This window comes from Oratosquilla oratoria, unplaced genomic scaffold (assembly GCF_046742065.1).
Source record: "Oratosquilla oratoria isolate Oo_2021 unplaced genomic scaffold, ASM4674206v1 SCAFFOLD47, whole genome shotgun sequence".
Lineage (NCBI taxonomy): Eukaryota > Metazoa > Arthropoda > Malacostraca > Stomatopoda > Squillidae > Oratosquilla > Oratosquilla oratoria.
In genome coordinates, this window is record NW_027467711.1 from 887,834 (window position 1) to 915,563 (window position 27,730).

Here is a 27,730-nt window from a genome sequence, read left to right on the forward strand (position 1 = left end):
TACCAGTGGACCCCTTGGTCAGCACCGTTGGCCATGTCATGTAGGTGTCACATGCCGGTCATGGCACGACTCAAGGCGCCCACGAGGTCTCGACCCATGCGATGGCTACTTTCGGGTACGCACGGGACCCGCCGCCCGACGGCAACGAGAGAAAACGCCGAGTGACCGAGCCGTAGAGACGCGAGCGCCTCGTGCCTTCTGGCCAGATTCAACACAAGCTTCATCATGACCGGTCGTGGCAAAGGAGGAAAGGGACTTGGAAAGGGAGGCGCCAAGCGCCACCGCAAGGTTCTCCGTGATAACATCCAGGGTATCACCAAGCCTGCCATCCGCCGTCTGGCACGACGTGGAGGAGTCAAGCGTATCTCTGGACTCATCTACGAAGAGACACGTGGAGTTCTCAAGGTCTTCCTCGAGAACGTTATCCGCGACGCTGTCACCTACACGGAACACGCCAAGAGGAAGACGGTCACTGCTATGGATGTCGTCTACGCCCTCAAACGCCAGGGCAGAACCCTCTACGGTTTCGGAGGTTAAATTAAGCCCAGGCAGGCAGGCAGGCAGGCAGACATGGGGAAACGCGTGCACGCGCGTGCTTCTCTTCTCCTCGTCCTCGGCCTCCTCTTATTATCTCCCACCAACGAACGGCTCCTTTAGGAGCCACATAACTTTACAAAAGAGATAGATAGACGATATAATTGCCTCACATTTACTACTATGCAGTTCATGGTTCACAATGAACCAACCATTTCAGTTACGTGCATATTTCATGGACCATCACAACCAGAGCGAAGGAAAGAAAAAAGATCCTACGCCTCTAGTAACGAGCTCCTTCTCCCTCCCATTTAGTTAAGTTACCATCTTACTCCTTGCGCTGTCTTCTTAGTTCACCGCTCACAAACAATCCCACAACTGTACAAGCCAATCAATCACCAATTGTGTAGTGGCGGTGGTGCAACAACACAACATTTCCACCAACCTGAATGAATAAAGGAGAGAGTGGTAGCAGTAGTAGTACAATTTGGATGGAGCGCGTTTCAATGACTAGTATTTCTCTGCTGACAGTTGTGCGCTAGTCCAGTTCAGTTACGTGCATATTCCATGGCCAACTATCACAACGAGGGCAAAGTGCCTACGCCTCTATAGAGTACGTGCTCCTCTCCCTCCGATTTAGTTAGTTAGGCTCTTGGTCATTACGCTGTCTTCTTAATTCACGGCTCACAATTCCATAACTGTACAATCCAATCCAACCAATCGCAAATTGTGTAGTGGTGGTGCAAGAACACACTTCCACGAACATGGATTTCGTTAAGGAAGAAAAAAGGGGGTTGGTGGAGCGCGTTTCAATGACCACTATTTAGCTGCTAGTTCAGTTACGTGCATATTTCATGGCCAACTACCGCTGTACCATCCAATCAATCGCTAATTGTGTAGTAGTGGTGGTGGTGCAAGAACACATTTCCACGAGCGTTAATTAAGAAGGGAGAAGAAAGTGGTAGTAGTATCACAATTTTGATGGAGCGCGTTTCAATGACCAGTATTTAGCTAGCTGCTAGCCCAGTTCAGTTACGTGCATATTTCTTTTCATGGCCAACTACCGCTCACAATCCCATACCTGTGCAATCCAATCGATCGCCAATTGTGTAGTGGTGGTGAAAGAACACATTTCCACGAGCGTCAAGAAAGGAGAGAGAGAAGAAAGTGGTGGTAGTATCACAAATTTGATGGAGCGCGTTTCAATGACCAGTATTTAGCTAGCTGCTAGCCCAGTTCAGTTACGTGCATATTTCATGGCCAACTACCGCCCACAATCCCATACCTGTGCAATCCAATCGATCATCAACTGTGTAGTGGTGGCGAAAGAACACATTTCCACGAGCGTCAAGAAAGGAGAGAGAGAGAGAGAAGAAAGTGGTGGTAGTATCACAATTTTGATGGAGCGCGTTTCAATGACCAGTATTTTGCTAGCCCAGTTCAGTTACGCGCATATTTCATGGCTCACAACTGTACAATCCAATCAATCGCCAATTGTATAGTGGCGGAGGTGCAAGAACACATTTCCATGAACGTTAAGAAAGTGGTAGTAGTAGTATCACAATTTTGATGCAGGCGTACATACGAGTATACACATACATGTGTACGCGCTTGCACGCAAACACATATATACATGCACATACATATATGCATACTTTCAATGACCAGTATTTAGCTAGCTAGCTGCTAGTCCGGTTCAGTTACGTGCATATTTCATGGCCAACTACAAAACACAATCCCATAACTGTACAACCCAATCAATCACCAATTGTGTGCAAAAACACATTTCCACGAACGTTAAGAAAGGAGAGAGAGAGAGAGAGAAGAAAGTGGTGCTAGTAGTAGTATCACAATTTTGATGGAGCGCGTTTCAATGACCAGAATTTATCAAGCTAGCTGCTAGTCCAGTTCAGTTACGTGCATATTTCATGGCCAACTACCACAACGAGGGCCAAGGCAAAGTGCCTACACCTCTAGTACGACATCCTTCTCCCTCCCACCCTCTCCCTCTGATTCAGTTGTTGGCCTGCTAGTCATTATGCTGTGTACTTAATTCACCGCTCGCATTTCCACGATTGCACAATCAATCGTCCAATGTGTGGTGGTGCAAGTACACACTTTCATGAGCATGGACTTTGCTAAAGAAGAAGTAAAAAGGTGGTAGTAGTAGCACCATTACAATCTTAACGGAGAGCCTTTCAAATACAGTACTTGTATGTACCTGCTGATACTTGTGCGCTAGTCCACTTCAATACTACCTACCTATCTAGCATTCCATCATCAAAATAATAGAAAATACCCATTGCTGCATCTTACGCTCAACTACAAAGGCGACCACATTGTGTCTAAAGACAAATAGATCAAAATGATGAGGCCAAATGTTGACTTCCTACTCATAGCACCCCTTAACCTTTCTCTTTTCAAATTGCCCCATATCTACAATGACATCTTCATTTCCATTCGCAACCGACTTGGATACCATTGTTACATTGGGTACTTGCTCATGTTATGCCCATGCCTCGCGAGTCAGGTTTCCATTTCATTGTATGCAACTGTACCTAATAGAGCGCCTTCAACCAAGTACTCACCTTTATTCTTTATGAAATGAAAAATATAATTATAGAACCGGGTTGGGTACTCGGTAACTGACAGACAGACACCGCGGATATTGCTCTGTCACCACATCAGCCATTTCTTGTGCAACATTTGCGGGCAGTACGGTATGGCATCAACACACCCGCCAATAACACCTTCCTGTCTTACGGAAATGGCATCCATATTCTAAAATGTACTAGATTATTAGTAATGATCTGCCATACTGTAAATGTCTCATTCCTTTCTTTACTGCGCTTGGACTCAAGCGTGATCCTGCAAAACGGCCAATCTTCATAGATAGCTCAACACCAAGTCACAAAGCAGTCTTGCTACCCAATGGAAATAAATATCCGTCTTTGCCTCTCCTCTTCCACACTCCGTACGCAAGAAAGAAAGGGAGGAAATAGGATAATGTCAAACAACTTCTTGACACAATAAATGAGGCAGGCTCAATTCAAGTGCCAACTTTCTGGTCATTGCAAGATGCCTGCTTAGCTTGCGACGAGGATACACAAAATATTCATCTTTCCTTTCCTTATGGGACAACTCAGCTAAAGATGACCATTACAAGAGAGTTCATTGGCCGGCCGGACACCCACGAGTGGTACTGCAGCTAGGAATGATAAATGTTCTCACACAGCCTCGAGTACATTCCAACAAAGTCTTAATACACCCACTTCATAATTAAACTAGGAGGAGTAAAACACTTTGCCAAGGCCTTAGGCCTTACATTTTCGAGGACAAGAACCCTTTCATGTTTCCAAAGCTATCTGAAGCTAGGATCAGGTTTCTTGAACGCCAAGTAAACGCAGAAAGAGCCATAGCGAAGGTTGGAAAAAAAAAAAAAAAAAAAACTGCTTTGTCTGCATGTAGTTCCTGCATTCCTATCAAATCAAATCGCAAGGATCCTAATTGTAAACGACTGCTACCAAAGCTTATTGAGAACTTCTTCAACAAACTACCTTGTCAAAGGATTACAAAGGCGGAGCACGCCGACACGAGACCTTTTGCTCCATATCTAGGTCGGGTGCGAAAAAAAAAAAAAAAATCAATAATAAATGGCTAAAAATATATATATGATAATGTAAATAAAAAAAAATGCATAGGTATAGTTAGGTAATAAACAAACAGGTAAATTGTAATAAATTGACATATAACTGAGAATCAAACATATTGACATATAAATGAGAAATGTGTATACATTGTGACGAATGTGGATAGGAGGTAAGGGAACACGGGCTGAGGGAAATATTTTTATTCCTGACTAGTTTCCTCTGAAGAAGCCTTTCAGGCGAAACTAGTCAGGAATAAAAATATTTCCCTCAGCCCGTGTTCCCTTACCTCCTATCCACATATAAATGAGAATCAAACATATTGACATATAAATGAGAATCAAACATATTGACATATAAATGAGAATCAAACATATTGACATATAAATGAGAATCAAACAGACAAATGATAACAAAACATATAAAATAAGTGATAATCATTACAGCATCTTCCTTAGGTGTTCATCTAAATGGTTCTTAAAACTTCCAACTGAACTACATTGCACTGCCTCTGCGGGAAGTTTATTCCATTCATTAACTACACGGTTGTCCAAGTTGTTTCTACCCACTTCCAAATTAAATCTATTTCCGGACAGTTAGAGACCATTGTTTCTTGTCTGACTCTCATTCAGTGTGGAAATTTTGCCAGTTCCCTTTAGAATCTTAAAGACCGGTTTCAAGTCGACGCTTTTTTAGGAATCGGCTTTGTGGTTCGCCCTTGTACTTTCTTCCAGCCTATCAATGTCTTTCATGACATACGGAAAAAGCATATTCCAAATGTGGACGAACTAATGATTGTTAATGGGTGATGAACTTTTGAAGTCAAAATATCGCGCAATCAGTCTTACAATCTTATTTGCTATCTCAGAGCCTGAAATACACTGCTTGGGTGATTTGAGGTCCTTACTGATAATTACGCCGAGACCTTTCTCACTATTCACTTTTGTTAACGAATTTCCAAATAACTCGTAACCGTACTTACTGTTATTTTCACCTATGTGCATTACCTTCCATTTACTTGTGTTCTATTTCTTTTCGGACCATTGCTGTAATCTATCTAAATCTTCTTGAATGTCTAATTTGTTTAAGTGACCATTTCCCGTCCCGTACAGTTTTGTATCATCAGCAAATTTGGAAACAATACATTTTAGTCCGTGGTCTATATCATTTATATATACTACTAGACAACCCGTGACCCGTTGGGTCGAATAAAATTCTAAATGATACCTTCTTAATAAGATGGTCAATAAAATCTTTATTAAGACAACGCTCTTATATTTACAACATTCTTTGTACAATTTGAATGATTTAAAACCACTTTAATATTTTCAATTTGTTTACCTCTACTCAGCCCAGCATATAATTGTCTATGCTGTACCATAATGCATCTTTCTTTCTGTCTACCAAAATATGCATTCATTCTGCTCTGGAAGTGTAGCTTCAGCCCATTGTTAACATGTCATATCACGATCTTTTTAAAGCAGGTTATTATTAGCTTAAGACTTACCAGTTTTGTGCGGTCCTCGTGCTCTCTCGAAGCAAAGTAAACTGGATACAGGCGTTCTCAAGAAATCAAATAGAGCCTCCTTAATTATGCTTCTGTTATGTCACGTCTCGTCACCCCACTCCCACTCATGATCATTATCGTTCAGGGAGGGAGTAGCGAGTAGCAACGTTTATCAACATAATCTTTATGATAGATATACTATGTCACTATCACCGTATAGTATAAATCACAGAAAATAAGTTTCAATATCAAATTGAGTACAATTTAGAGCTCTTACCCCTATTCAGTAGACGAAGGCAGTGACTGACTTGATTAGTTATAAGAAGTGAAATACAGAAGATTGTGACGCCATGTCGTCGTTGCTTGGAACACTACGCATCATGGTATCAGGCGAGTTTGTCTAAAACAATTTGGCTAACGTACAATTTCTCTAAAAGAAAAAAAAAAAAAAAAAAAGTCTAAAACAATTGGTCAAAAATACAGTTTCTCTGGGAAAAAAAAAAAAAAAATGGACAACAAACAATAAGATTTTCCCAATTTTAGACACTTCTTTCTTTACTCAAATCTGAATCGTTTACATTACCTGACCCGTGTATTTCCACCACCACACCACACCCCCCCCTCCCACTTACCCGAGTTCCCATAGCTTTTAAAGGTGATCAATTTCTGATTTATGACTCGGGACCAGTTGAAAAGCGTATAATCATATTTGCAACACGTCGTCATTTGCAATCTTTATCACAAAGCAGTCATTGGTATGCCGATGGCACATTTAAAACTGTCCCTCTCCTGTTTCACCAGCTATATACCCTACATGGATTAAGAGAGAAACATTCGCTGCCCCTTGTGTTTGGATTATTACAGGACAAAACACAAGAAACATACATAACCTTTTTACAACAGATAAGGAACATTGAACCTTTATGTGCACCATTATCGATAACAATCGATTTCGAGAGAGCAATGATGAAAGCGTTTTTTAAATAATCCCCCCCCCCCCAAAAAAAAAAAAAAAAAAAAAACAGTGCAAAATGGCTGCTTCTCCCACTTTAGCAAATGTGTTTTACGAGTAATTCAAAATCATGGATTAAAACAAAAATATGAAACAGATACCAGTTTTGCTTTACGGATGCGGATGCTACCAGCATTAGCATTTGTGCCAATAGCCACAGTGACAGATGCGTTTGAGTTATTGTGTGACAACAACACATTCCCGCATGAAGCACAAGAGGTCGTTGATTATTTTCAAGACACATGGATTGCAAGGCCTAACAGACGGAATAGTCGACGTCCACCTCTCTCTCTTTCGACATGATACGTGGAATATGTATTCTAGGGTGCTTGATGATTGACCTAAAACTACCAATTCCGTCCAAGGATGGCATCGTACATTTCAAACGCAAGCAGGTGCGCATCACCCCAATATATGGAGATTTATCAAATACTTGCAGAAAGAACAAAGTTTCAACGAGGTTCAGATTGAACACTATGTTGGTGGGGTAGAGCCAGAACCCACAAGGAAACGTTACCTAGGCACTGCAAAACGCATAAAAAGGCTTGTTCAGGCTTTCGATCCAAATAATATTATTGATTACGTCCAGGGGATTGCCCACAACCTTTCTTTCTAACTATGAAAGAAGTCTTTTTAGTAGATAGTATATTTTGATAAAGCTGTAATTGTGTTGATAAATCAAGAATGTCTTAATAAAGTTACATAGACACTTCGATCCAAATAATAGTATTGATTACATCCGGGGGGCTGGCCACAACCTTTCTTTTTAACTATAAAAGAACTCTTTTTAGTAGATGGTATATTTGAATAAAGCTGTAATTGTGTTGATAAATCTAATTTTTGTCTTAATAAAGTTTTATTGTCAATAAATTTTGAATGAAAACCAATGTGTACTTTATTAATACATTATAAATTAGATCTACCAATTTCTCAGTCTCTTTTCCTTACACAAACTGTATTTTAGACAAATTGTTTATAGATGAATTGTAATTTAGACAAATTGTTTACAGATGAATTGTACTTTAGACAAATTGATTTACACAAATTGTACTTTAGACAAATTGTTTTGGACAAACTCGCCTCGTCATATCTCCTCTTCTGATTGGCTGGTCCTCAGTCGTGACGACATATCTCTTCTGCTGCTGCTGCTGCTTGGCTGGTCCTCAGTCGTGACGTCATATCACCTCTTCTGCTGCTTGGCTGGTCCTCAGTCGTGACGTCATATCTCTTCTTCTGATTGGCTGGGTGACGGTTTCAAGCAAGCAAGCAAGCAAGCAAGCAAGCAAGCAAGCAAGCAAGCAAGCAAGCAAGATGACAAAAACATGATCAGAATTTTATAAGTATATAGATGAATAGAAGTGGCCCGAGAACGGAACAACCCTGAGGAACTCCACTTGTAACATTTTTCCATCTAGAACCTTTTCAATTTAAAACAACTCTCTCTTTTCCATCATTCAGCCAATTACTAGTCCAACTCAATAGGATACCACTTATTCCGTGTGAAGCTAATTTAGTAAGTAGTCTCTCGTGGGGGACGGTATCAAAAGCTTTTCCAAAGTCTACATATATTAAGTCTATATATATATTGTTTCTTTTGTACTAATTCCAGATAACTGTGTTGTACAATTCCAGTAAGTTAGCTACGCAAGAACGCTTCCGTCTCAAATCATGCTGGCTATCATTTATAAAACGGTTACTTTCTAAATGATGTTCGATAGCATCTCTGATGATAGTTTCCATTATTCTTCCTACTATTCAAGTCAAACTTATAGGCCTATAGTTATTTGGTTTCTTTTTGTCACCTTCTTTCAATATGGGAGTAACGTTAGCTAGCTAGCTTCCATTCTCCGGATAGGATGGAAAATATTTGAAAATCATTTCTATTGCAACAACAATCTCATTTTTCATTTCATTTAAGATTCTTGGATGCCAACCGCCAGCCCATTGTTTTTTTTTTTTACTTTGAGTTTCTCTATACACCTTTTAATTTTTTCTTTTGTTATACTTACCGTAGCCAGTAAGTTTACCCTAGGTTTCACTTATGGAGGTGCTTCGTTTACGAATACCGAGCTAAAATAATTGTTTAAAATATTACACATTCCTTCATTTCAATGTTCAAGTTGACCGTCAGCAGATAATAGTGTACCAATGTGATTTCTAGCAACCTTTTTATCTCTAAAGTAACTATACAATTCCTTGGGATTCTCTTTGGATTTATCAGCAATATTCATTTCGTATTCTCTTTTTTAAATCTCTCTGTATTGATACATAACTTTCATAGTCATTGCATGCACCCGAACACTTATATTTCTTATAAGCCTGTCTCTTTTTAGCAATACTTTTGTTCACTTTCTTTGTCGAGCCACTTTGGGCGAGCCTGATATGGGGGACGTCTGTCCTTAATTAAAAGGAATGTAAGTATGAATCATCTTAGTCAGCGTATTTTCAAACATTTCCCACATCTGATCTACAGGTCTTTCGCTTAATTTGGCCTCCCAGTCTGTGAGCTGAAGCTCCTGACGTAGTCCTATCAACTGAGCTTTACTCAAATCGGGTATTTTAGAAACACAATATCCATTCTCAAAATATCAAAATGGTTAACAGGTATCCCCCCGACCCGGCTTCACGTCACAACAGATTGGGGGGTAGTGTTATTCATTTACTCCTTCCCTAGTCCCTCTTCCTTTGTAACAGGCCCCTTTTTAAATATAGCATCCACCTCCCACTTCTACTACCGAAGAGGGTTGATTGCAGTTAGCAGTCCAAGTACATAGGCTCGAGTATTCGGCTCCTATTTTTTTTTTTGTCTTTTCCGACTGTGGTGTTACCTGTCATTTACACATGTGTTACTACTTTTCTCCGGCATTTGTTGTTGAACAATTTCTATGTGTGTGTGTGTGTGTGTGTGTGCGTGGGCATTTCTGATGCCAAAGAAAAGTGCCCGTTCAAGTTCCTCACAAAATGTTACTTGACCATATTTCTCATAACTAACTAATGTCTAGCGCCAAATAACATGCACCCATTCCATTTCCCTTCCTTGAGACACACAGCATCGTTCACCAGTTACTCTTCGTCTTTCTTATCTCTTACAGAGTGCATACGTCTACACACAACGCAGCTTACCCACGATAGCTATGCTATCCCCTATATATATATATATATAAAACAAGATGGAGGCAGAACGAGCATGACAAAATTAATGCACAAACAGCTTGTTATTAACGACAGCCAGCCGCCAAAAAAAAAAAAAAAAAAAAAAAAAATAGAATGCACACACCATCAGTTAAGGTTAGTCCCCGCACTCAAACACACTTGTGAATAAAGTAGGAGATTTTTTTCTTTCTTTTTTTGTCCTTGACTTGCTATCATTTTCAACATCAATCTCACAGCCACTTGGCATTATATTCTCTCTCCTTTTCCCAGTTGTGGGTCTTTTAATCATGCCACACTTCTCCAAGTGACACAATACTCTCTCTAGAACCTACGGTCACTTCTGTTATTTCTTCTTCATATACTACAGCCTTGTCAAGTCATACGTTTCCTATTTGCATTGGCCTCATTAGTGTACCTGTCACCACTTCCCTTGTACTTTCTGCCACTGTACCCAAAACCCTCATTCCACAAGTCTTCTATACATATATGGATTTTTCCTTTCTATTTCCTCATGTCATGTTCAGAGTGCAGTTGGTTAGTTAGTTCATGGTGCAGGGCATTTCCTCCTCACCCTTCCCTGATAAGAACAGATAAAACACAGTACAAGTCAATTCATATTCAAACAAGAGAGAAAATGCATAATAGAAGGAATGGATCTCCTGCTGTCAAGGTGTGTATAAGCAATGCCCCATTTCAAACTAGTTCTACGCAGAACACACTGCTTTCAAAACATACTACAGAACACAGCTTTCATGGCAGACGAATCACAAAGAAGGTAGACGTAACTGCAGCTTGATCAAATCTGCAAAGGTACATATGGGACTCCACGAGCACAGCAGACAAGAATAGTAGTAGTAATATCAGGATCAATGGATAGAATTGACATTTGTATTAGATACATCTCTCTCTCTTTCTGAATGACATGTGGCTCCAAAAGGAGCCGGGTTGCCCAACCAAGTGTAACAACTTCAAGGAAGAAGAAAAAGTTTACTTGGAGGAGGTGTACTTGGTGACGGCCTTGGTGCCCTCAGACACGGCGTGCTTGGCCAGTTCACCAGGGAGTAGAAGCCTGACAGCAGTCTGAATCTCCCTGCTAGTGATTGTCGAGCGCTTGTTGTAGTGGGCAAGGCGGGAAGCCTCGGCAGCAATGCGCTCGAAAATGTCGTTCACGAACGAATTCATAATCGACATAGCTTTGGAGGAGATCCCGGTGTCAGGGTGAACTTGCTTCAGCACCTTGTAGATGTAGATGCTGTAGGACTCCTTCCTCCTTCGCTTCTTCTTCTTGTCTCCCTTGGAGATGGACTTCTGGGCCTTACCGGCCTTCTTGGCGGCCTTTCCGGACGTCTTGGGCGGCATGTTGCTTCTATGGCAAATGTCAGTGTAGTGCCGGAACGCGTTGAAAATTTGCTTATAAATCAGACATAGTGGGCAGCAGTAGTTGGCAAGAGCGGTCGCAGGCGAACAAGAACCCAATCCCTGCGTTCTGAATGGTCAATAGCCTCCCTCCGCCAACCGCTCTGAGCCGCTACCTGATCCTATATATATCAAGCTTTTCCCCAGCGATGTTTAACGTGCTGATGAGTGCATTAATAGCCATCCCTCTACCCACAGGATGCCGCCTCCTATCATACGCAGACGATGTCGCGCTGGTGGTGGCAGGCAGAAGGACCAAGGCCAGAAGGACGCAAATGTGCCTCGACCGCATTTCCTCCAAATGCGAAGAGCTTGGCCTCAAGATCTCGCCACCAAAGACCAAAGCCATGTGTTTTGGCACTAGCGTGACACCGAGGGACAGGCTTCTGCTGCAGGGACATGAGGTGGAGTGGGTCAGCACGCACATGTACCTAGGTGTCTGGCTCGACTCCAGGCTGTCCTTCCGGACTGAAGTGGCATACATCCGGGGAAGGGTCCTCAGCCGGATTAACGTTTTGAAGTCCTTGGCGACCAGAGAGGCAGGTGCCAACTGCGCTGTCCTCCGGACATTCTACGTCAGCGCAATTCGACCGGTGATAGACTATGCCAGCAGTGCTCTGGCTGGTCTATCCGCAACACGGTTGGCTGACTTGGAGACAGTACAGAACCAGGCGCTGCGCGTAATATTGGGCGCGCCGCGCTGGACTCTGGTCGCCAATATGCAGCAAGAGGCGGGACTGGTGCCTATCAGTGTGAGGATCTCAGGATTGGTGGTAGCCTTCGCCATAAGAGTCATTCAGAGAGAACATGACTCGTTCCTGCGGCGAAGGCTAATCAGCGCCCTCCAGCAAGATCCGGATCTCTTCCCGCAGAAGAGGTGGTCAGCGAGGGTTGCACACCGCATAAGGGACCTTCACCTGCATGACCTTATCCTTCAGAAGAGGAGGGATGTGCCGGTGGAAGGTTATGTGCAGTCTCCCCCCTGGGAGAATCCACCGGCCAGAATCAGTGTGATGGCGTCACGACGCGGTACGCCGCTGCCGCGCCTGCGGGCGGATGCGGAGGCCACAATGAGATCTGTCGCCCAGGAAAACTGCGTCGTCTATTTTACAGACGGCTCCGTGGATCCCGTACACAACGTGGCAGGTGCAGCGTTTGTCACGAAGGACGAGGAACAGGGAGTAAGGGTGTTGGGCACTCGCTGCTCGACGCAAGCAGAGGGTGTTGCAGTGGGTCTAGCATTGACCCATGCTCTCAACACCCACCAACGTAATGTAGTTGTGCACACAGATAGTTTAGCTCTGTTGCAATTAATATCCAAAAATTATCACACTGACCAGAAAAAACTAATGACCTCACTGTTGTTTCAGCTCAAGGCCCTCCGTCAGCAAGGGAGATCAGTCGTCCTCAACTGGGTGCCGGGACACATCGGCATCCAGGGAAATGAAGCGGCAGACAGGGTGGCCAGAAGAGCGGCCACAGGGGACATGGAAGGCGGAATCGGTGTCCTCCCGAGCCGAACTGAGATCTTGGCCATTGCAACGAGAGCGATGGCCAAGAGGGAACTACAAAGCCATAGGAACCTAACAGCCCAGAGGCCGTCAGCACGCTGGTATCAAGTTGCCACAGCGTATGAGCGACTGACCCCTGGAGTCCGTCTCTCCAGGATAGAGGAAGTCACCCTTCATCGACTCCGTCTCGGGTATCGATGCTTCTCGGAGGTGACGGGACAGCCGGAGGCCTGCATCCACTGTGGAGAGGCCGGCGCAAACGGGCTAGATCATTATGTGGCCCTTTGCCCGGCGACCAGATTTCTACGTGCGGGCCCCAGGACCTCGGCTGGGGGACTCATCCGTCGACTGACGGTGTCCCTTAACTCGTATCGGCTGGGACGCCTCCTTCAAGTGCCGCCCCCCAGATGATACGGATGGGTTCTGTTCGACTGTACTCTCTTGCTGATTTTTGACTTTTTTGACTTATGACACATTTTAATTTAAGCCAAGGACTAATGCTTTCTTCTCTTCACCTAGGTAACTGCGCATGATGCCTTAGACTGGACCGGATGGGACGCGACGGGTGCAGGAACCACGTCGGCTGGACCGGATGGGACGCGACGGACTCATAGGACACTAACCACGTCGGCTAGATCGTGGAGACCGTACAGCGCAACATATATTGACATATTTTTAACAAATGTACATGTAACTTATTGTAAAAGGCATACTTGTATGCCTTCTAGGAATATGGGTAGAGACCCAAACAAGATGTATTTCTTGTAAATCAATAAATCTAAAAAAAACCCAGCGACGCTTATATCCTCAACAACTTGCTCACCGTGTAGGACGGTCGGTTACCCTCGCTCACAACACAACTCATCATGTCTGGCCGTGGCAAAGGCGGAAAGGTTAAGGGAAAGTCAAAGTCTCGCTCAAGCAGGGCTGGTCTTCAGTTCCCCGTCGGTAGGATTCACAGACTCCTCCGCAAGGGCAACTACGCCGAGCGCGTTGGTGCTGGTGCCCCTGTCTATCTGGCAGCAGTCATGGAATACTTGGCTGCCGAGGTCCTCGAGTTGGCCGGCAATGCTGCCCGCGACAACAAGAAGACCCGTATCATCCCTCGCCATCTCCAGCTTGCCATCCGCAACGACGAGGAACTCAACAAGCTCCTCTCTGGCGTTACCATTGCCCAGGGTGGTGTCCTGCCTAACATCCAGGCAGTTCTCCTGCCCAAGAAGACAGAGAAGAAGTAAAGGCCCAAGCGACATCTTTAAACTTCTTCTTCGTGTCTTCTAATAACCGGCTCCTCTTGGAGCCACAGTCCTTTACAAGAGAGATAATTTGGTTCTTACTGACTGTCCATTCTTTTATTTCTTATTTTTCATCCTCTTCTTCCTTGTCAATCGCATCGCGTCTTGCCATTAGGTTTCCTCGTATGTAGCATGCATTAGCTCACTTGAATCAATGTAACCATGCGCCTGTACAGATGCAAGCATACCTGCCAACATAGATACATTCTCGCACCATCGCACGTTGTTCCTGTACAAACACGTATGCATCATCACACACACACACACACACACACACACACACACACACACACACACACACACACACACACACACACACACACACACACACACACACACACACACCCGCCCGCACACACACACACACACACACACACACACACCCGCCCGCACACACACACACACGCACGCACACATACACACACACACACACACACACACACACACCCACACACACACACACGCACGCACGCACACACACACACACACACACACACACACACACACACACACACACACACACACACTCTTACGTGTGTACGTCTGATGCGGTTCGTTTCCACATCATGATAATAGATTATCGTCCCAATTGTAGGAAGGAATCATTTAAACTTCCATACTGTTTTAGGACTCATTTTTTAAATCGGCCGTCAGCCATCACATCAATAATACTCGACCAATATACAAATGCTCTGTAAAGCGTATGCAAATATAACTATATACAAATCCATTTAGTAATATAATAGTGATGCTCGTATCAGATGTAATGTTTACAATATACGTTAATGGTGGGAATTGGTATATATATATTAATGCAGATTAACAATATTATGCACAATCAAAGAATTTCACTTAGGGGGGACTACAGCAGTTCTGGCGTGTTGCGAACAACAATGCATACGTGGATACACACACACACACGCGCGCGTGTACGCTTAGGTACATACATGTGTACATACACATAGATATATGCATACTCACATAAATTGGGTGTATATTTTACTATGCACGCTTATATACGCATTAAGGGAGCCCCGGCCGCGAAAAATCGACAAAAAAATTCTGGAAAATGAACGAATTTTAGGTAAACATTTCAAAAGGTTCTCCATGATGGTGGTAACACTCAAACAAAATATTAGAGCTCAGTTCCCTTTCTTTTCTTATATATAAAATAAAATAGATAAACTTTTGGAGACCTCTGGCAACCCCATTGCATGAAAAACATTTGAAATGAGTCAAAATTTCGATAGCCATTTTTTTTTTTACTGCAATTCATATCTATGGAGATATCTGGCAGCTTGTGTATGGAGGTATCTGGCAGCTTGATATGGAGGTATCTGGCAGCTTGATATGGAGGTATCTGGCAATTTGACTAAACCCACAGGACGATGCTAAAAGGAGAGACTTTAGTAACAGTCGAAGTGCGTAAACAGGAGAATATCATTTTCTCATGCTATTCATGCACGCGATCGTATATACTGTATATATATATATATATATATATATATATATATATGTATATATATATATATATATATTTATTCTTCCAACAGATAAGCATTTCAAAAGATTCTCTATAATAGTGGTAGCACTTCGACCAAAAATTACATCTCAATTCCGTTTCTGTTCTTATATATAAAATAGAATAAATTAATTATTGGCGACACCTGGCAAGCATCTCACTCCTGCACGTCAAATAAATCTTTCATTTATTCTAGCAATAACCAATATTCATTATTCTACCAACAATAACTGTGGGAGGGGTGAAGAGAAATAGTAACTTTAACTTGGTAATAGAATAAAATAAAGGAAAATATAATTTAATGTCTTTAAATGTCCGTGCGGCATTTAAAGGGCGCTACTGAAAAGTTTGTTTTCTTTCCATTCATCAAATTATAAGTCGCTCTTTTATATACAAATTTTCACTTTTTTTTTTTTTTTCATTTGTAGAGAATTGTAAGACGTAAATATCTGGAAGTCAAAATAAAGCAATTTCTTTGGCAGTATTTTTCTAGCTATTATTTTTCCTCAGAAATTTAATCTTTTTAACAATATGTACAAAAAAAAAAAAAATCATTGCTATTCTCGTACGAGGTAAATAAATAAAAAATCTACAAAAAAAAAAAAAAAAAAAAAGTTCAGATAGGGCCACTCTTCAAATGGACCTTAAGCAAAAAAAAATTGGTAAGACCTTTTCCACGATATTAGTTTTTGAAGTTACTGAACATTTTGCCCATTGACTATTAGATAATATGGTATTTTTAAGTGCAAGGAAGTGATACTACATGTATTTATAGGTAATCAGAAAAGGAAATGAGTAATAAATTTTGTTTGTCTGAAAAACTGATTCGGTCGTACCGCACAAGAGTATGGGTGTCCGGGGCCCCCTTATATCTATCTACAGCTACACATGTATATCTATCTACATCAACATGAATGCGCACATACATGTGTACGTACCTGCGTGCGCACATACATGTGTACGTACATGCGTGCGCACATACATGTGTACGTAATGCGTACGCACATACATGTGTACGTACATGCGTGCGTGCATACATGTGTACGTGCATACGAGTAAAAAAAAAAAAAAAAATAAACTGCCCGCCACCACACCACGCTCTGTAAAGCGTATCCAAATATAACTATATACAAATCCATTTAGTAATATAATAGTGATGCTCGTATCAGATGTAATGTTTACAATATACGTTAATGATGGGAATTGGTATATATATATTAATGCAGATTAACAATATTATGCACAATGAAAGAATTTTACTTAGGGGGGACTACAGCAGTTCTGGCGTGTTGCCAACAACAATGGATATGTGGAAACACACACATATCTATATGAATACACACACACAGACATATATATTACCCACGTGTACGCTCAGGTACATACATGTGTACATACACATAGATATATGCATACTCACATAAATTGGGTGTATATTTTACTATGCACGCTTATATACGCATTAACTCTATCTACAGCTACACATGCACGCATTAAACATATCTACAACTACACATGTATATCTATCTACATCAACATGTGTCCGCACATACACGTGTATGTGCATACGAGTATACACATACATGTGTACGTGCATACACATACATGTGCACGTGCATACACATACATGTGCACGTGCATACACATACATGTGCACGTGCATACACATACATGTGCACGTGCATACACATACATGTGTACGTGCATACACATACATGTGTACGTGCATACACATACATGTGTACGTGCATACGAGTATACACATGCATGTGTACGTGCATACACATACATGTGTACGTGCATACACATACATGTGTACGTGCATACACATACATGTGTACGTGCATACGAGTATACACATACATGTGTACGTGCATACGAGTATACACATGCATGTGTACGTGCATACGAGTATACACATACATGTGTACGTGCATACACATACATGTGTACGTGCATACGAGTATACATGTGTACGTCCATACGAGTATACACATACATGTGTACGTCCATACCTTGGGTGTATATTTTACTATGCATGCTTATATACACATAAAATCTATCCATAGCTACACATGTTTATCTATCTACATCAACGAGTGCCACACGATATCACTCGTACAAGGATTTCGCCGCAGAGGGAGAGATACAAACAGACAAAAGTGTTAACTAGCCTAACATATATCCTATGCAGTTCAGAGAGAAAGTCTTAACTAGTCTAGGTAACTCAGGGTAAAAATAACTAGTCTAAGATATATCCTAAGCAAGGTCGTTTCTTCCCTAATAAGAATCAGCGAGCTCTCCTTACGAATCATGGATATATGTGTGTACGTACATGCATATCAACAAAAACGCTTTAACTAGTTCGTTCAAGGCATATCCTAGGTAATTGACATATAGAGTGAGAGAGAAAGTCTTAACTAGTGTAGGGAATTCAGAGACACACACACACACAAAAAAAAAAAAAAAAAAAAAAAAAACACGCCCGCCACCACACCTCGGAGACACACACACACACAAAAAAAAAAAAAAAAAAAAAAAAAAAAAATCGTAACTAGTCTAGAACTTATTTTTAGGCAAGGCCGGCGCATCCCTAATAAGAATCACCGTGCTCTCTTTTGTAATCAAAATTTGGCCCTAAAGAGGGCCTAGTGAGTTAGTTGGTCGGTCGGCATGAGAATGAAGGCAGGTAAGGGTGGTTTGGATTGGGTTGGGTGGAGGGAGGGTGTGTGGCGTGTTGCCTGCCTGCCTGCCTTCCTCTCTTTCCCTTTCCTTTCCCTGTGCTCTTCTGCTGCTGCCGACGACCCCCGCTGCGTACGTGCTCATGATCTAAGCACGCTCGCCACGGATCCTGCGAGCCAGCTGGATGTCCTTGGGCATGATGGTAACACGCTTAGCATGGATAGCGCACAGGTTGGTGTCCTCGAACAGACCGACCAGGTAAGCCTCTGAGGCTTCCTGCAGAGCCATCACGGCAGAGGACTGGAAGCGCAGGTCTGTCTTGAAGTCCTGGGCAATTTCACGCACCAGGCGCTGGAAGGGCAGCTTCCTGATCAGGAGCTCGGTGCTCTTCTGGTAGCGACGGATCTCACGGAGAGCCACGGTACCAGGGCGGTAACGATGGGGCTTCTTGACGCCTCCTGTGGCAGGAGCCGACTTGCGGGCGGCCTTGGTGGCTAGCTGCTTGCGAGGGGCCTTGCCTCCTGTCGACTTGCGAGCGGTCTGCTTCGTGCGCGCCATGGCTTGCTTTGCTTTGGTGCTGCAGTACAGTAAGTAATGTCGGCACTAGCCCAACTCTGCCCGCCACCACACCTCGGTCGTCTCGTAGCAGGCGCTCTCATTGGCTGAGAGGCGCGAGGGCCGTAGAGACGTCTGAGCCGCTAAAATGTTCACGTCCCGAGTGCTGCCTTTACCTTAAAGTGGACAAAATCACCTACAAGTCGACCACTTACACCAGCCATTACCAGTGGACCCCTTGGTCAGCACCGTTGGCCATGTCATGTAGGTGTCACATGCCGGTCATGGCACGACTCAAGGCGCCCACGAGGTCTCGACCCATGCGATGGCTACTTTCGGGTACGCACGGGACCCGCCGCCCGACGGCAACGAGAGAAAACGCCGAGTGACCGAGCCGTAGAGACGCGAGCGCCTCGTGCCTTCTGGCCAGATTCAACACAAGCTTCATCATGACCGGTCGTGGCAAAGGAGGAAAGGGACTTGGAAAGGGAGGCGCCAAGCGCCACCGCAAGGTTCTCCGTGATAACATCCAGGGTATCACCAAGCCTGCCATCCGCCGTCTGGCACGACGTGGAGGAGTCAAGCGTATCTCTGGACTCATCTACGAAGAGACACGTGGAGTTCTCAAGGTCTTCCTCGAGAACGTTATCCGCGACGCTGTCACCTACACGGAACACGCCAAGAGGAAGACGGTCACTGCTATGGATGTCGTCTACGCCCTCAAACGCCAGGGCAGAACCCTCTACGGTTTCGGAGGTTAAATTAAGCCCAGGCAGGCAGGCAGGCAGGCAGACATGGGGAAACGCGTGCACGCGCGTGCTTCTCTTCTCCTCGTCCTCGGCCTCCTCTTATTATCTCCCACCAACGAACGGCTCCTTTAGGAGCCACATAACTTTACAAAAGAGATAGATAGACGATATAATTGCCTCACATTTACTACTATGCAGTTCATGGTTCACAATGAACCAACCATTTCAGTTACGTGCATATTTCATGGACCATCACAACCAGAGCGAAGGAAAGAAAAAAGATCCTACGCCTCTAGTAACGAGCTCCTTCTCCCTCCCATTTAGTTAAGTTACCATCTTACTCCTTGCGCTGTCTTCTTAGTTCACCGCTCACAAACAATCCCACAACTGTACAAGCCAATCAATCACCAATTGTGTAGTGGCGGTGGTGCAACAACACAACATTTCCACCAACCTGAATGAATAAAGGAGAGAGTGGTAGCAGTAGTAGTACAATTTGGATGGAGCGCGTTTCAATGACTAGTATTTCTCTGCTGACAGTTGTGCGCTAGTCCAGTTCAGTTACGTGCATATTCCATGGCCAACTATCACAACGAGGGCAAAGTGCCTACGCCTCTATAGAGTACGTGCTCCTCTCCCTCCGATTTAGTTAGTTAGGCTCTTGGTCATTACGCTGTCTTCTTAATTCACGGCTCACAATTCCATAACTGTACAATCCAATCCAACCAATCGCAAATTGTGTAGTGGTGGTGCAAGAACACACTTCCACGAACATGGATTTCGTTAAGGAAGAAAAAAGGGGGTTGGTGGAGCGCGTTTCAATGACCACTATTTAGCTGCTAGTTCAGTTACGTGCATATTTCATGGCCAACTACCGCTGTACCATCCAATCAATCGCTAATTGTGTAGTAGTGGTGGTGGTGCAAGAACACATTTCCACGAGCGTTAATTAAGAAGGGAGAAGAAAGTGGTAGTAGTATCACAATTTTGATGGAGCGCGTTTCAATGACCAGTATTTAGCTAGCTGCTAGCCCAGTTCAGTTACGTGCATATTTCTTTTCATGGCCAACTACCGCTCACAATCCCATACCTGTGCAATCCAATCGATCGCCAATTGTGTAGTGGTGGTGAAAGAACACATTTCCACGAGCGTCAAGAAAGGAGAGAGAGAAGAAAGTGGTGGTAGTATCACAAATTTGATGGAGCGCGTTTCAATGACCAGTATTTAGCTAGCTGCTAGCCCAGTTCAGTTACGTGCATATTTCATGGCCAACTACCGCCCACAATCCCATACCTGTGCAATCCAATCGATCATCAACTGTGTAGTGGTGGCGAAAGAACACATTTCCACGAGCGTCAAGAAAGGAGAGAGAGAGAGAAGAAAGTGGTGGTAGTATCACAATTTTGATGGAGCGCGTTTCAATGACCAGTATTTTGCTAGCCCAGTTCAGTTACGCGCATATTTCATGGCTCACAACTGTACAATCCAATCAATCGCCAATTGTATAGTGGCGGAGGTGCAAGAACACATTTCCATGAACGTTAAGAAAGTGGTAGTAGTAGTATCACAATTTTGATGCATGCGTACATACGAGTATACACATACATGTGTACGCGCTTGCACGCAAACACATATATACATGCACATACATATATGCATACTTTCAATGACCAGTATTTAGCTAGCTAGCTGCTAGTCCGGTTCAGTTACGTGCATATTTCATGGCCAACTACAAAACACAATCCCATAACTGTACAACCCAATCAATCACCAATTGTGTGCAAAAACACATTTCCACGAACTTTAAGAAAGGAGAGAGAGAGAGAGAGAAGAAAGTGGTGCTAGTAGTAGTATCACAATTTTGATGGAGCGCGTTTCAATGACCAGAATTTATCAAGCTAGCTGCTAGTCCAGTTCAGTTACGTGCATATTTCATGGCCAACTACCACAACGAGGGCCAAGGCAAAGTGCCTACACCTCTAGTACGACATCCTTCTCCCTCCCACCCTCTCCCTCTGATTCAGTTGTTGGCCTGCTAGTCATTATGCTGTGTACTTAATTCACCGCTCGCATTTCCACGATTGCACAATCAATCGTCCAATGTGTGGTGGTGCAAGTACACACTTTCATGAGCATGGACTTTGCTAAAGAAGAAGTAAAAAGGTGGTAGTAGTAGCACCATTACAATCTTAACGGAGAGCCTTTCAAATACAGTACTTGTATGTACCTGCTGATACTTGTGCGCTAGTCCACTTCAATACTACCTACCTATCTAGCATTCCATCATCAAAATAATAGAAAATACCCATTGCTGCATCTTACGCTCAACTACAAAGGCGACCACATTGTGTCTAAAGACAAATAGATCAAAATGATGAGGCCAAATGTTGACTTCCTACTCATAGCACCCCTTAACCTTTCTCTTTTCAAATTGCCCCATATCTACAATGACATCTTCATTTCCATTCGCAACCGACTTGGATACCATTGTTACATTGGGTACTTGCTCATGTTATGCCCATGCCTCGCGAGTCAGGTTTCCATTTCATTGTATGCAACTGTACCTAATAGAGCGCCTTCAACCAAGTACTCACCTTTATTCTTTATGAAATGAAAAATATAATTATAGAACCGGGTTGGGTACTCGGTAACTGACAGACAGACACCGCGGACACCACATCAGCCATTTCTTGTGCAACATTTGCGGGCAGTACGGTATGGCATCAACACACCCGCCAATAACACCTTCCTGTCTTACGGAAATGGCATCCATATTCTAAAATGTACTAGATTATTAGTAATGATCTGCCATACTGTAAATGTCTCATTCCTTTCTTTACTGCGCTTGGACTCAAGCGTGATCCTGCAAAACGGCCAATCTTCATAGATAGCTCAACACCAAGTCACAAAGCAGTCTTGCTACCCAATGGAAATAAATATCCGTCTTTGCCTCTCCTCTTCCACACTCCGTACGCAAGAAAGAAAGGGAGGAAATAGGATAATGTCAAACAACTTCTTGACACAATAAATGAGGCAGGCTCAATTCAAGTGCCAACTTTCTGGTCATTGCAAGATGCCTGCTTAGCTTGCGACGAGGATACACAAAATATTCATCTTTCCTTTCCTTATGGGACAACTCAGCTAAAGATGACCATTACAAGAGAGTTCATTGGCCGGCCGGACACCCACGAGTGGTACTGCAGCTAGGAATGATAAATGTTCTCACACAGCCTCGAGTACATTCCAACAAAGTCTTAATACACCCACTTCATAATTAAACTAGGAGGAGTAAAACACTTTGCCAAGGCCTTAGGCCTTACATTTTCGAGGACAAGAACCCTTTCATGTTTCCAAAGCTATCTGAAGCTAGGATCAGGTTTCTTGAACGCCAAGTAAACGCTGAAAGAGCCATAGCGAAGGTTGGAGAGAGAGAGAAAAAAAAAAAAAGCCTGCTTTGTCTGCATGTAGTTCCTGCATTCCTATCAAATCGCAAGGATCCTAATTGTAAACGACTGCTACCAAAGCTTATTGAGAACTTCTTCAACAACAAACGTGCTTGTCAAAGGATTACAAAGGCGGAGCACGCCGACACGAGACCTTTTGGTCCATATCTAGGTCGGGTGCGAAAAAAAAATCATAATAATAAATGGCTAAAAATATACATATATATGATAATGTAAATAAAAAAAAAATGCATAGGTATAGTTAGGTAATAAACAAACAGGTAAATTGTAATGAATTGACATATAACTGAGAATCAAACGTATTGACATATCAATGAGAAATGTGTATACATTGTGACGAATGTGGATAGGAGGATAAGGGAACACGGGCTTGAGGGAAATATTTCTATTCCTGACTAGTTTCCTCTCAAGAAGCCTTTCAGGCGAAACTAGTCAGGAATAAAAATATTTCCCTCAGCCCGTGTTCCCTTACCTCCTATCCACATATAGATGAGAATCAAACATATTGACATATAAATGAGAATCAAACATATTGACATATAAATGAGAATCAAACATATTGACATATAAATGAGAATCAAACAGACAAATGATAACAAAACATATAAAATAAGTGATAATCATTACAGCATCTTCCTTAGGTGTTCATCTAAATGGTTCTTAAAACTTCCAACTGAACTACATTGCACTGCCTCTGCGGGAAGTTTATTCCATTCATTAACTACACGGTTGTCCAAGTTGTTTCTACCCACTTCCAAATTAAATATATTTCCGGACAGTTAGAGACCATTGTTTCTTGTCTGACTCTCATTCAGTGTGGAAATTTTGCCAGTTCCCTTTAGAATCTTAAAGACCGGTTTCAAGTCGACGCTTTTTTAGGAATCGGCTTTGTGGTTCGCCCTTGTACTTTCTTCCAGCCTATCAATGTCTTTCATGACATACGGAAAAAGCATATTCCAAATGTGGACGAACTAATGATTGTTAATGGGTGATGAACTTTTGAAGTCAAAATATCGCGCAATCAGTCTTACAATCTTATTTGCTATCTCAGAGCCTGAAATACACTGCTTGGGTGATTTGAGGTCCTTACTGATAATTACGCCGAGACCTTTCTCACTATTCACTTTTGTTAACGAATTTCCAAATAACTCGTAACCGTACTTACTGTTATTTTCACCTATGTGCATTACCTTCCATTTACTTGTGTTCTATTTCTTTTCGGACCATTGCTGTAATCTATCTAAATCTTCTTGAATGTCTAATTTGTTTAAGTGACCATTTCCCGTCCCGTACAGTTTTGTATCATCAGCAAATTTGGAAACAATACATTTTAGTCCGTGGTCTATATCATTTATATATACTACTAGACAACCCGTGACCCGTTGGGTCGAATAAAATTCTAAATGATACCTTCTTAATAAGATGGTCAATAAAATCTTTATTAAGACAACGCTCTTATATTTACAACATTCTTTGTACAATTTGAATGATTTAAAACCACTTTAATATTTTCAATTTGTTTACCTCTACTCAGCCCAGCATATAATTGTCTATGCTGTACCATAATGCATCTTTCTTTCTGTCTACCAAAATATGCATTCATTCTGCTCTGGAAGTGTAGCTTCAGCCCATTGTTAACATGTCATATCACGATCTTTTTAAAGCAGGTTATTATTAGCTTAAGACTTACCAGTTTTGTGCGGTCCTCGTGCTCTCTCGAAGCAAAGTAAACTGGATACAGGCGTTCTCAAGAAATCAAATAGAGCCTCCTTAATTATGCTTCTGTTATGTCACGTCTCGTCACCCCACTCCCACTCATGATCATTATCGTTCAGGGAGGGAGTAGCGAGTAGCAACGTTTATCAACATAATCTTTATGATAGATATACTATGTCACTATCACCGTATAGTATAAATCACAGAAAATAAGTTTCAATATCAAATTGAGTACAATTTAGAGCTCTTACCCCTATTCAGTAGACGAAGGCAGTGACTGACTTGATTAGTTATAAGAAGTGAAATACAGAAGATTGTGACGCCATGTCGTCGTTGCTTGGAACACTACGCATCATGGTATCAGGCGAGTTTGTCTAAAACAATTTGGCTAACGTACAATTTCTCTAAAAGAAAAAAAAAAAAAAAAAAAAAGTCTAAAACAATTGGTCAAAAATACAGTTTCTCTGGGAAAAAAAAAAAAAAAATGGACAACAAACAATAAGATTTTCCCAATTTTAGACACTTCTTTCTTTACTCAAATCTGAATCGTTTACATTACCTGACCCGTGTATTTCCACCACCACACCACACCCCCCCCCTCCCACTTACCCGAGTTCCCATAGCTTTTAAAGGTGATCAATTTCTGATTTATGACTCGGGACCAGTTGAAAAGCGTATAATCATATTTGCAACACGTCGTCATTTGCAATCTTTATCACAAAGCAGTCATTGGTATGCCGATGGCACATTTAAAACTGTCCCTCTCCTGTTTCACCAGCTATATACCCTACATGGATTAAGAGAGAAACATTCGCTGCCCCTTGTGTTTGGATTATTACAGGACAAAACACAAGAAACATACATAACCTTTTTACAACAGATAAGGAACATTGAACCTTTATGTGCACCATTATCGATAACAATCGATTTCGAGAGAGCAATGATGAAAGCGTTTTTGAAAGAATTCCCCCCCCCCCCCCAAAAAAAAAAAAAAAAAAAAAAAAACAGTGCAAAATGGCTGCTTCTCCCACTTTAGCAAATGTGTTTTACGAGTAATTCAAAATCATGGATTAAAACAAAAATATGAAACAGATACCAGTTTTGCTTTACGGATGCGGATGCTACCAGCATTAGCATTTGTGCCAATAGCCACAGTGACAGATGCGTTTGAGTTATTGTGTGACAACAACACATTCCCGCATGAAGCACAAGAGGTCGTTGATTATTTTCAAGACACATGGATTGCAAGGCCTAACAGACGGAATAGTCGACGTCCACCTCTCTCTCTTTCGACATGATACGTGGAATATGTATTCTAGGGTGCTTGATGATTGACCTAAAACTACCAATTCCGTCCAAGGATGGCATCGTACATTTCAAACGCAAGCAGGTGCGCATCACCCCAATATATGGAGATTTATCAAATACTTGCAGAAAGAACAAAGTTTCAACGAGGTTCAGATTGAACACTATGTTGGTGGGGTAGAGCCAGAACCCACAAGGAAACGTTACCTAGGCACTGCAAAACGCATAAAAAGGCTTGTTCAGGCTTTCGATCCAAATAATATTATTGATTACGTCCAGGGGATTGCCCACAACCTTTCTTTCTAACTATGAAAGAAGTCTTTTTAGTAGATAGTATATTTTGATAAAGCTGTAATTGTGTTGATAAATCAAGAATGTCTTAATAAAGTTACATAGACACTTCGATCCAAATAATAGTATTGATTACATCCGGGGGGCTGGCCACAACCTTTCTTTTTAACTATAAAAGAACTCTTTTTAGTAGATGGTATATTTGAATAAAGCTGTAATTGTGTTGATAAATCTAATTTTTGTCTTAATAAAGTTTTATTGTCAATAAATTTTGAATGAAAACCAATGTGTACTTTATTAATACATTATAAATTAGATCTACCAATTTCTCAGTCTCTTTTCCTTACACAAACTGTATTTTAGACAAATTGTTTATAGATGAATTGTAATTTAGACAAATTGTTTACAGATGAATTGTACTTTAGACAAATTGATTTACACAAATTGTACTTTAGACAAATTGTTTTGGACAAACTCGCCTCGTCATATCTCCTCTTCTGATTGGCTGGTCCTCAGTCGTGACGACATATCTCTTCTGCTGCTGCTGCTGCTGCTGCTTGGCTGGTCCTCAGTCGTGACGTCATATCACCTCTTCTGCTGCTTGGCTGGTCCTCAGTCGTGACGTCATATCTCTTCTTCTGATTGGCTGGGTGACGGTTTCAAGCAAGCAAGCAAGCAAGCAAGCAAGCAAGCAAGCAAGCAAGCAAGCAAGATGACAAAAACATGATCAGAATTTTATAAGTATATAGATGAATAGAAGTGGCCCGAGAACGGAACAACCCTGAGGAACTCCACTTGTAACATTTTTCCATCTAGAACCTTTTCAATTTAAAACAACTCTCTCTTTTCCATCATTCAGCCAATTACTAGTCCAACTCAATAGGATACCACTTATTCCGTGTGAAGCTAATTTAGTAAGTAGTCTCTCGTGGGGGACGGTATCAAAAGCTTTTCCAAAGTCTACATATATTAAGTCTATATATATATTGTTTCTTTTGTACTAATTCCAGATAACTGTGTTGTACAATTCCAGTAAGTTAGCTACGCAAGAACGCTTCCGTCTCAAATCATGCTGGCTATCATTTATAAAACGGTTACTTTCTAAATGATGTTCGATAGCACCTCTGATGATAGTTTCCATTATTCTTCCTACTATTCAAGTCAAACTTATAGGCCTATAGTTATTTGGTTTCTTTTTGTCACCTTCTTTCAATATGGGAGTAACGTTAGCTAGCTAGCTTCCATTCTCCGGATAGGATGGAAAATATTTGAAAATCATTTCTATTGCAACAACAATCTCATTTTTCATTTCATTTAAGATTCTTGGATGCCAACCGCCAGCCCATTGTTTTTTTTTTTTACTTTGAGTT

At 42.1% G+C, this 27,730-nt stretch overlaps 6 protein-coding genes across 6 annotated transcripts; 4 read left to right on the forward strand and 2 right to left on the reverse strand.

Moving 5' to 3' along the window:
- The first annotated feature begins 225 nt into the window (after positions 1 to 225).
- Positions 226 to 19,741, forward strand: LOC143023398 (histone H4). Its single transcript, XM_076181920.1, has 2 exons — positions 226 to 552; positions 19,607 to 19,741. The coding sequence occupies exon 1, from the start codon at positions 226 to 228 to the stop codon at positions 535 to 537; it is 312 nt and encodes a 103-aa protein (XP_076038035.1). The 3' UTR covers positions 538 to 552; positions 19,607 to 19,741.
- Positions 10,777 to 11,413, reverse strand: LOC143023435 (histone H2B). Its single transcript, XM_076181956.1, has one exon. It carries the CDS (start codon positions 11,210 to 11,212, stop codon positions 10,841 to 10,843), a length of 372 nt encoding a protein of 123 aa, XP_076038071.1. The 5' UTR covers positions 11,213 to 11,413; the 3' UTR covers positions 10,777 to 10,840.
- On the forward strand, positions 11,427 to 13,569 carry LOC143023436 (uncharacterized). Its single transcript, XM_076181957.1, has 2 exons — positions 11,427 to 13,200; positions 13,300 to 13,569. The coding sequence occupies exon 1, from the start codon at positions 11,434 to 11,436 to the stop codon at positions 13,189 to 13,191; it is 1,758 nt and encodes a 585-aa protein (XP_076038072.1). The 5' UTR covers positions 11,427 to 11,433; the 3' UTR covers positions 13,192 to 13,200; positions 13,300 to 13,569.
- Positions 13,579 to 14,305, forward strand: LOC143023437 (histone H2A). The gene has a single exon (XM_076181958.1). The coding sequence runs from the start codon at positions 13,647 to 13,649 to the stop codon at positions 14,016 to 14,018; it is 372 nt and encodes a 123-aa protein (XP_076038073.1). The 5' UTR covers positions 13,579 to 13,646; the 3' UTR covers positions 14,019 to 14,305.
- LOC143023396 (histone H3) lies at positions 18,095 to 18,851 on the reverse strand. Its single transcript, XM_076181918.1, has one exon. The coding sequence runs from the start codon at positions 18,835 to 18,837 to the stop codon at positions 18,427 to 18,429; it is 411 nt and encodes a 136-aa protein (XP_076038033.1). The 5' UTR covers positions 18,838 to 18,851; the 3' UTR covers positions 18,095 to 18,426.
- LOC143023397 (histone H4) lies at positions 19,284 to 19,622 on the forward strand. The gene has a single exon (XM_076181919.1). The coding sequence runs from the start codon at positions 19,284 to 19,286 to the stop codon at positions 19,593 to 19,595; it is 312 nt and encodes a 103-aa protein (XP_076038034.1). The 3' UTR covers positions 19,596 to 19,622.
- Positions 19,742 to 27,730: the final 7,989 nt, after the last annotated feature.

Excerpts from the sequence above, each read along its gene's own strand:
- LOC143023436 (XM_076181957.1), top strand. The coding sequence starts at position 11,434 with ATGAGTGCATTAATAGCCATCCCTCTACCCACAGGATGCCGCCTCCTA.
- LOC143023435 (XM_076181956.1), bottom strand. The coding sequence starts at position 11,212 with ATGCCGCCCAAGACGTCCGGAAAGGCCGCCAAGAAGGCCGGTAAGGCC.
- LOC143023397 (XM_076181919.1), top strand. The coding sequence starts at position 19,284 with ATGACCGGTCGTGGCAAAGGAGGAAAGGGACTTGGAAAGGGAGGCGCC.
- LOC143023437 (XM_076181958.1), top strand. The coding sequence starts at position 13,647 with ATGTCTGGCCGTGGCAAAGGCGGAAAGGTTAAGGGAAAGTCAAAGTCT.
- LOC143023396 (XM_076181918.1), bottom strand. The coding sequence starts at position 18,837 with ATGGCGCGCACGAAGCAGACCGCTCGCAAGTCGACAGGAGGCAAGGCC.
- LOC143023398 (XM_076181920.1), top strand. The coding sequence starts at position 226 with ATGACCGGTCGTGGCAAAGGAGGAAAGGGACTTGGAAAGGGAGGCGCC.